Below are 9,883 nucleotides of genomic sequence, written 5' to 3' on the forward strand. Positions count from 1 at the left end.
TCATTTCCATCAAAGGCTCCTTTATTTCGTGCGGGAGGTTTCTGTTTATGAATGTGAATTTATCGTGCTCCTCGCCGACTCTGAACTTTTCCAAGTCTCCTTCTGGCTCTGGTCTGGGTTTGTCGTCTACCCTGGCGTCCAGGTCGGCCAGGAAAACCCCTGACGCCTCTTTGGATTTTTTCCTGAGAGAAAGGCTGGCATGGTCGCAAGCGACCGCCGTTTCCAAGTCGCCCCGGAGGGATCCCACGGATCCGTCATCGGCGATGAACTTCATCACCAGTAGTTTCGTACTGATAGCTGCCCCCAGGTCGTTAATGGTCTTTCTCCCCAGGATGATGTTATAGGCCGTCGAATCTCGTAATATTACAAAGTCTGCCATGATTGTCCTTCGTCTTTGCCCTTGTCCCACAGAGGTCGGGAGTGTGATGATTCCGTCTGGCTTGATGAAGTGGTCTCCTAACCCTACCACACCGTGCTGGTGGGCCGTCAGGTCGGAATCTCTCAATCCCAGGGCATCGAAAACGTTTCGGAACATGATGTTTGAGTCTGCCCCCGTGTCTACCAGGATTCGTTTGACGAGGCCAGTTCCGACCCTAGCCGTGATGACCATGGGCGGACTTTGCGGCACTTCGTCAAACCATTGGTCCTCCGGGCCGAAAGAGATAGGTGGGAGACCCTTAAGACCTCTAACAGGTGGGGTGGAGACCGCTAAGACCTTGGCGTCTTTCTTCTGCGCCGATTTCGACCTCGGGGCGGTATTCCTGGCCGTCACCACGTTTACCACCGTGAGACCGTGGTCGTCACCCTCTGGCTCCTGCCGTCGTCTTGTTGGTCGGGATCTGTCCTCGTTGTCGTTGTCCCGGTTGCGTCTCCTTGGTTCCCTTATAAGGTGGGAGAAGTCGGCGAGTTTGCCGTCCCTGATAGCTTGCTCGAGGGCATCCTTTAGGTCAAAGCAGTCTTGGGTCTTGTGCCCGTAACCCTTGTGGTACTCGCAGTAGAGGTTCTTGTTTTCTCCCGTCCTGTCCTTCAGCGGTCGGGGCTTCGACAGTATCCCTTTTTCTGCTATCTGTTGGTAAACTTCAGTGATCGATGCTGCGATGGGGGTGTAGTTGGTGAACTTCCCAACTCGGGGGAACGGTTTGGATGGTTTACTCGGACCGCCGTCCTTGGCGTGTTCCTTTGGCCTTTCTCTGGCTTCGAAGTGCCGGGATTGGTTGTAGGTGGGTTGCCGTTTATTGGCAGCCACAACCCGGCTGACTTCCTCGTCATTAATGTATTCTTTGGCCACGCACTGGATCTCTTGCATCGTCCAGACGGGCTTCGTGGTGAGGTGTTTCCTGAAATCCTCATTCGACAACCCGTTCGTTAGGCACAAACTTGCCACTGAGTCTGTCAGACCGTCAATTTCCAAGCACTCGTCGTTAAAACGGTCCAGGTACTTCCTGGTCGGCTCTCCGGGTCTCTGTGTCACCCCCAGCAAATTGATTGGGTGTTTGGCTTTGACAATCCTAGTTGTGAACTGAGCCAAGAAGGCGCGGCTGATGTCGGTAAATTGGGTCACCGAGCCTTGCGGGAGGTTGTTAAACCACCGTATTGCCGGGCCCGCTAAGGTGACCGGGAAAGCGCGACATCTGACCTCGTCTCCCACCCCTTCTAGGTTCATCCTGGCCTCGAAGGCCGTCAAGTGTTCCAGGGGGTCTTGCGTTCCGTCATACTTCATGTCTGTCGGCTTGTCGAAATGTTTGGGTAGTCGGACCTCGAGTACAGAGCGGTGGAAAGGGGTCGCTCCTATTATGACGGGTCCTCGGGCAGTTCTTCTCGACTCATTGTTCTCGCGGTGGGCTTCCTCGTTGCCTCTGTTCAACGCACGCCGCCTCTCGTGTCGGGCGTAGATAATGGGGTCGCGACTTCTTCTTCTGGGGCGTATCCGTTCCCTAGTGCTCTCCGACTCGTATTGGGGGCTCGGCGTGCGCCTCGAGCGGCTTCTTGAACGGGAACGGGTGGGGCTCCGCTCCGGGGAGCGTTGGTCGCGCTCTCTTTCTGCTAGCCTGCGCTCTAAGTCCTGCATTCTGTGGCGTAGTTCTTGCATTATCCTGGCGTGGTTGTCACCCGTCCCCCCGAAGGGGCGTCGCTCGTGAGTCTGCGTCGCATCCCTCGGGGGCGATCGTTGTTGCTGACGGGATTTCGTCGCGATGGCGCCTCCCCCGAGTATGGGGGGCGCTACCTCGGAACCAGTTCCAGTCTGGACCAGCACGAAATCCATGAACGTTTTCCCCACAGACGGCGCCAATGTTCGGTAGATCGGGTACCGGACGGTTCGGATTATGACCCCGGGGTTTACGCTTGGGATGGTGGAGAGGTTCGTCTGGTCGTTGTTTCCTGATCCCGGGTATGCGAGGTCCCGAGCACTTTGTATGTGGAGGGGGGTGCCACCTGCAAAGACACTCCGACGCTCTTGTCAGAATATGTGCAGGCGGAGAGGAAATGGTGTGTGAGTGTCACGTCCCTTGGGGGGAGAGCCAGTCTCCCCTTATATACATGTCAGTAGTGGGCCCTCCCAATGAGCAGGCCCATACCCTCTTTGCCCTTGTCCCACGGCTGTGTGTGAGCCGTACGGGACGCGTGTCCGGGTCGGGCGGAAGACGCACCATTGGGCCGCCGGGAACTCGGGTCGGGTTGACCCGTGTGAGTTTTGGGCCAGGCCGTAACAGCATCAAAATAAAATAACCTAATATCTTAGAAAATAAAATCTCAAAATACGTACGAAAGATAAACTAATAATAAGATTTTCAACAAAAAAAATAGAACATATTATTTTATTATCAAAATTTAATTTAAAATTTAATTTAAAAGATTAACATATTTATCTCTTTAGGTAAGTCTATGCATTTAATTATAATACTTTTAAAATTAAGAAAGAAATTATTAATTAATGATATAATAATTTAATTTTTTAATTTAATAACAAATAATTATGTTTGATTGTATTATAATTTATATGATTTACCTTTACTGCAATTAATAATAAATTAGAATATTGTGTTTCTCTTAATAACATAATCATATACATTATTCTTACCATTAATTGATTTAAAACATTATTACATATATTTTAATTTTAATATTATATAAACATATATTTTCCTTCTCATTATCATGTATTAATATACACGTTTCTTCCATAAAATCATATAATAAATTATTTTAAAATTATAAGATTTTAAAATTTTTTATATTTAATTTTTTTTTTTTGGTGTTTCACGTATCTTTCAATCTGACATAAGACGAAATTTGAATTTCTAACACTTATTTAAACTAATAAGTTAGCTATTAGACCAACCCCACTTGACAAGATTCCATGCCATTCATGATATTTTGGTGTGCGATTGAAGATAGATTCATCTACTTCTGAACCTTCATTTTTCAATGCTCATTTCCTTGTTTTCTTGTTTCAATTGACTAGGTAGCAATTAGCATCCTAATTATCTCAATGTTTTAAATTAGAAATATTAATATTTATGGTAAATGGGGAAAATGTTTTTGTACATCAAATGTAGACAAAATGGTTAGACATTTTTTTTTTGTTTATTCTTTGTTTTAATTTTGTTCTTAAAAATTAAAGTTAAAAAAATCTTAACTAAAGAATTTGCTTAGCTTCGAATTTGAGTGTCCATATAACAAATTCGGAATTAGTAATTCATTTAAATTTTATGATAAAATTTGTATGTGGAATCATTCTAACAATTTAATATATTAATCAAATCAGGAAATTAAAACTAAAGAAGAAAAAATTTCAATCTCTGAATCCATACTTAATGCCAAATGTGACATATTAGTAACTAGAGATTCCAACTTTTGAGATTGTATTCTTCTTAGATAAGGTTTTACACAACTACCACCCCCAAACAAAAGCTATAGGGCAATTCCTAAAACTAGTAGAATCATAAAATCAAACTTTGATTGGTCATCTTGAATATGCATATAATCTGCATGAGAACGAGGATCATTATTCTCTTGATGAGCATGATCATGAGCATAAGCATACCCTCCATGTCTGGAGATATCAAGGCCTAAAACTTCCTCACCAATGGAGATTCTCAGCAATTTAAGCTTGTTCAAGGCATAGAACATGGGCCACATTGTTGCACTAACCCATACAAAGATTACAAAAAATTAACAATTTGGGCTCCAATCAATCCAAATCCACCTCCAAGTATTAGACCATAAGGTCTTACCACTCTTGTGGCACCTGAATTGTATGCTTGGATCACAAATTTTTCTTTGGCAAATAACCCTGTAAACAAGAAGCCCTAAGTGCAATCGGGCTGCCTCTAATGGGTCATCATAGTTCATTTTTAATGCGAATATGTTTAGCCCAATTAAGATCAAGCCGAGCCGAACCCACAAATAATGGCAGCCCATGGCTCCACAACTGAGCACCCAGAGGTAATGGATACAAACCCACCAAGCAAACCATTGCATCCCAGTGGCCGATTAATAATCGTCGCCCGAACAAGGTGACGGTGCTAGCCGTCGATCCGGCCAATGTGGTGACAATAGCAGTTTGACCAACTGAAGTCTAGTTATCACAAGAGTTGCATTATGGCCTTGAAGAGGGACCGGCTTGCCAAAAGCATCAAATCGGCCGACGTGTGGGCCTTCTATGATGGATCCCCAAAAGCCCGCAATGGCACCAACCATATGGACCACTCTCACTCCCAGCAAAGTCAATGGCTCCTGAGCCCAAGAACAGCTCACTTGACCTTGGACTTGGCCAACCACTGGATGACCAAACCCAATGGGCCACACCTGGGTACACAAACCCACTATGAAAGAATGAGAAAACAAGATATGCACTAAATTGGGTTTTCTCAGCTAGCTATGGACCCACTTACGATCCCTGGCACATCTATAGCAAAAGGCCATTGGTAAAGGAAGAAATTATAAACCAAGTTGAGTTGGTCTAACGGTTAGTTTATTATTCCGTTTAAGCAAGTGTCTGAAATTAAAATTCTGTCTTATGCATACAGTAACCCATTAACTAACGATAAACTCTTAAATGGAGCTCCGATTCACGACACATTAGTCCTTAACCGACCGAATTAGGGATACTGTGGACAACCCAAAAAACAAAAAAACAAAAAAAAAAAAAGAAAAAACTATAATCATATGTGCCATTTGGAATGTTGGCTAGAGCACACAAATTAGTTCCAATGAAAGGATTCGAATTTCCATATGCAAATGCAAATCCAAAAAGGTAGAATGAGATGCTACCAACCACAGCATCAACCACATTGTTTAGCATTATGTTCATGGCATTCTCGGCACGTACGGATCCAGCACATATCATTGCCAAGCCAGTTTGCATTACAAAGACAAGGTAGGCAGAGAAGAGTAGGTAGATTGTGTTGATAGAATGTGTGACACTTTGTTCCCATGAAGCCTCCATGAAATTGTGTATTGTTGAAAGATGATGAGTGAATGTGTCCATGTGAACTTTTGAAATAAGAACTAATTAAGGAAATCATAACACGTGTGTGATATAGGAATAAGATTTAACTTGAATAAAATATTGAGAAACGTCTGTCGAAAATTGATAAAGAGTATTAGAGATGGTTTTTTGAGTATAGCAACAAACTTAACACATATGTAACCTATTTTAAATTCGTAAAAAAATAATACTATTTATGTTATATTAATATGGATAAATTCTGTGTGTAATTATTTTTATTTTTGATGGCATAATAAGAGAAGTGTAGAAAATACACTGTGAATCGATCGAGCCATTGGTGTAAGTATTACGTTGAGATCCTTTATATTGTTTCTCGTTGGTTTTAATTATAAAATTGTGTTGACTATGCTGTAGTTTGTAATTGCTTTTGTTTACTTATTTATGTCTATAGAAAAAAATTATGGAGAATGAGCAGCCTGATGAATCCTTTAGAATGTTGTATGAAAATGATTCGGTTCTCCAAACTCTCGAAAAAGAGCACTCGGGTAAAGTGCGTGGCGTGAATTTTTTGGACAACTCCAAGTCAACTCTTCCGTCCGATTTTGCATTTGTCGGAGGATGGAGCTCAAACAGAAGAGATCCAAAGGGTGCTGTTTGAATTACAGGCAGAGGTGACAATCGAAAAATTAAAAAAAAAAAAAAAAGATAGTGGAGGATGAAGTAGCAATAGAGAAGATACAGAGTGTTTTAAGTTATCTAATTCAACGACAAAGTGAAAAGCTACCACCAGACATCACTGCATTGCTGATTTTTTTAGAAGGACAGAATAGAAGATAGATATTAAGAGTTGATATTATTTTATTTAAAATGTATATATATATATTTTAATTTGACTATGCAACTTTATTAATTAGAAATATATTTTAATGATATTAATATAAATATATTAATTTGTTTCACAATTGTATTTTCATAAGCTTTTACCCTCAATTTAGATTTTCAGTAGAAAATTAATAAGATTTTTAATATTAAAAAATAACTCCCAACAAAAAAAAATATATCTAAAATATATAAAGAAAAATAAATTAATATTTTAAAAAAAATTAGCAACACCAAATAGCGACAGCTTATAACTGACAAAAATAGACTAAAAAAATAGCGCGATTTTTGGAATAGTGGTGATTCATAATCACCGAAAAAGAAAAAAAAATTAGCAATACCTAATAGCGACGTTCTGTGTCTATCGCAGCACAATATCGCTATCCTATTTGGACATATTGCGGCGGTTTAAAACCGCTTTCATACAATTCAACGCAAAATGTTTTAATAACACCGATCTGGAATCTACCACAATAATTAATCTCGCGCGCTATATATTAAGATTTTATTCTGTCTATATATTAAAATAATTTGGATATGAAACTATTCATATATTTATCAACCATGTTACGTATACATTAAAATCAGTTATCAGTATAAAATATATGTTAAAATATAAATACATATTAAAAATAAATTAAATTACACATGTATTTATATATAAATACATTAATAACTGATTTTAATGACTGATTTTGGTATACAAATAATATTTTTATATATTTATTCTTAATCATTTAGATTAACTTTTTAACTTTAGACACGCCAACTTTTTTTTCATTTTATTACTTATTTTTTTAGCATATTATCATTTAATTTTCGACACAGCATCAGCACATAACCCGCTAGAGAAATAATAATATCACAATAGTAAAATAATATGCCCAGATCATCGTTCAGGAAGATCTTATTGAAATTAAAATCCCAAATATAGTAGAATTTTTACATCTTATTTATGAAATATAAGGTCCTCATCAACAAAACTTTCTTTTTAATATATATGGTTGAATATATTGTAAAGATCAGACTCCTGGCTTTGGTGGTAGGCAAATGCAACCGCAATGTCCACCAAGGCATCCAGCTACGCAAGGCCTTGGTGGAAAAGGTGGAACACTGTGACAAAACAAATGTTTGCAATCTCCATCGCCCGCACATTTCTTAGCCATACCTGACAAATCATTTTATCGTTAATTCTAAATGTTAAATGGAAGGAGGGGGATAATAATGTTTTATTGTAGTTTATTTCATATAAAATTTTAGTTACAGACAATAAATTAGTAAATTACATTCTAATATATATATACTCACAGTATTCCTAATTTATATAAAATTAGTATTTTTATCTAATAATATTACAAGAATATAATCTTTTTAAAATAAATTACGGTTTTATTTTATTCTAATAGGATAGATTATGCATGATACAAAAGATTTATAAAATAAAATTACTTTTATAAAGAAAAGTCGTAGGTTGACAAAAGTTTCTGACTAAGAAGATCAATATATTTGTAAATAAAAAAACAAATAATAAAATTTTTAGTTATTATTTTTATACGAAAAAGTCTAATTTTTTATTAATAATTAATTTTAATATTCGTTACCTAAAATTTAAAATAATTTAACGTGTATACTTTTACATTTAATTAGGTGTTAAGTCTGTTGCACAAATAAAAATAATTAATTTTTATACTTGCTATTTAAAAATAGTATTTTTTCTCTCTCTATGTATATAAAAATATAATTAGATATTAGTATAAAAAATTATACTGATAGTTATAAAATTAACTCAAAATTATATATTTTTTTAAAATAATTGAATCTTGATTCTAACTTTTAATTATATCATTAGTATTCTCTCCAAATTATATGTAATAAATATTTAAAAGAAGAAAAATAAAAATATAAATTAAAAAGATAAGCGGTGAAAATTTAAAACTAAATAAAAAATTAAAAAAAATATTTATATAATAATAATAATAATATTTTTTATTTGAATTATATTATTTTGTTAATTTTGTAATTCATGAGTCGATTCAGGTCACCCGTAAAAATGAGTGAATTGAATTAGTAAAATTAGTAAATTACCATTCGTTTTTTTTGGTGACTAATTACCATTCGTTTAAATAGATCAGTTTGACTAGACTCGTATAATTCACAAATTAATCGAATTTAAATCGAATAGACAGGCCGTTGGACTTTTTTATTTTAATATATAAAATTTCTTTCGTATAAACAATTTGTTTTTTGTTAATTAATTTTTTAGATATTTTTTTAAATATAAAAATGTACATAACTATATAAATTGCTTTTATTTGTATGAATATCGAGTAAGAAAATATTAAAATTATGTAATAATTTTTTTTTTATAAAAAAACGCCAAATAAGCCAAACCTATTTAATTAGTTTTTTTAATTTGACTCGCCGTTCCCGACAAGTTTGTTCAAACCCGGTTCGCCTGTTATAGAATAAAAAAAGTTTTAAGTATATTGTTTCAGTTATTTTAACCGTTAATTTTAATTAATATATTATATATATTTTTTATAATTTAGATCAACGATTAAAATAATTAGAAAATTAGTATTTTTGATACACTTAAAACTTTTTTTATAGAATATATTTTACTTTGCCGGGTAAGTTAGCTGGCTTAAGTTTTGAGAGCTCGGAGCATTAAATATTAGGAATATTTGTAAAAAAGTTTTAATTAGTGGAGGTTACAAATGATTAAAAACGAAATAAAAAAATTAATAAAAAATTGCAAAAATTTGGGTTCTAAAAGCCTAAAACACAACAGATTCTCTCCTAATATTCTAATATTTTTATTTTTTGAAAACAGTTACATTATTTTTTATTTTAAACATGACACTTATTAATATCCTAAATATGGAGTAAATTTTATTGATATGGAGTAAAAAAATTAAAACCAATAAAATATTAATATCCTAAATATGGAGTAAATTAATATGAAACATTAATTATAATATTAATATTTTACTAATATCGACACAGAATATGATAAAAAATATGCAGACACATTAATTTCAATTTTTACAAGATACGAAACACAACCTATATATAAATTATAATATTAATATTTTATTAATTTTTAAAATATAAATTATTTTTAATTATTTTTAAAATAATTTTTTATTTTAATATATATTATTTCTAAACTTCTTTTAAAAATATATATTAAGAATAAGATTGAATATATTGATTTATTATAGTATTTAGGTGTCTAAATATATCCGATTTTTTTAATTAAAATACGATTCAACTCAAAAAATATGTGCATTGAATAAGTATTGAATGAATATCATATTTAAAATGTATTTGATACATCGATAAAATTTAGCAAAAATCTATGTACTTCGTAGGTTACCAAAGAATGAAAAGTGAAAAGTAAAAAGATTGCTAGCCCTACCGAACTATTAATTCATAGCAATTTTTGAAACAATATGTATAATATTTTAGTTTCAAGCATAAATCAGAGAGACAGACGAGAACACTATTATTGAAGAAAAGAAAAATAGAGGATGGAAATACCAGATTCGG

At 35.2% G+C, this 9,883-nt stretch overlaps 1 protein-coding gene across 1 annotated transcript; it reads right to left on the minus strand.

Moving 5' to 3' along the window:
* Positions 1–3,912: 3,912 nt before the first annotated feature.
* LOC107644843 (ammonium transporter 1 member 3-like) lies at positions 3,913–5,491 on the minus strand. The gene is given in 9 exon segments (XM_088502443.1): positions 3,913–4,169; positions 4,172–4,314; positions 4,316–4,388; positions 4,391–4,483; positions 4,486–4,581; positions 4,584–4,713; positions 4,715–4,876; positions 4,878–4,941; positions 5,160–5,491. Coding segments are annotated over 9 exon segments (1,350 nt in total).
* Positions 5,492–9,883: the final 4,392 nt, after the last annotated feature.

The sequence above is a fragment of the Arachis ipaensis genome, chromosome B1 (genome assembly GCF_059453495.1).
Source record: "Arachis ipaensis isolate K30076 ecotype BB chromosome B1, ASM5945349v1, whole genome shotgun sequence".
Taxonomy (NCBI): domain Eukaryota; kingdom Viridiplantae; phylum Streptophyta; class Magnoliopsida; order Fabales; family Fabaceae; genus Arachis; species Arachis ipaensis.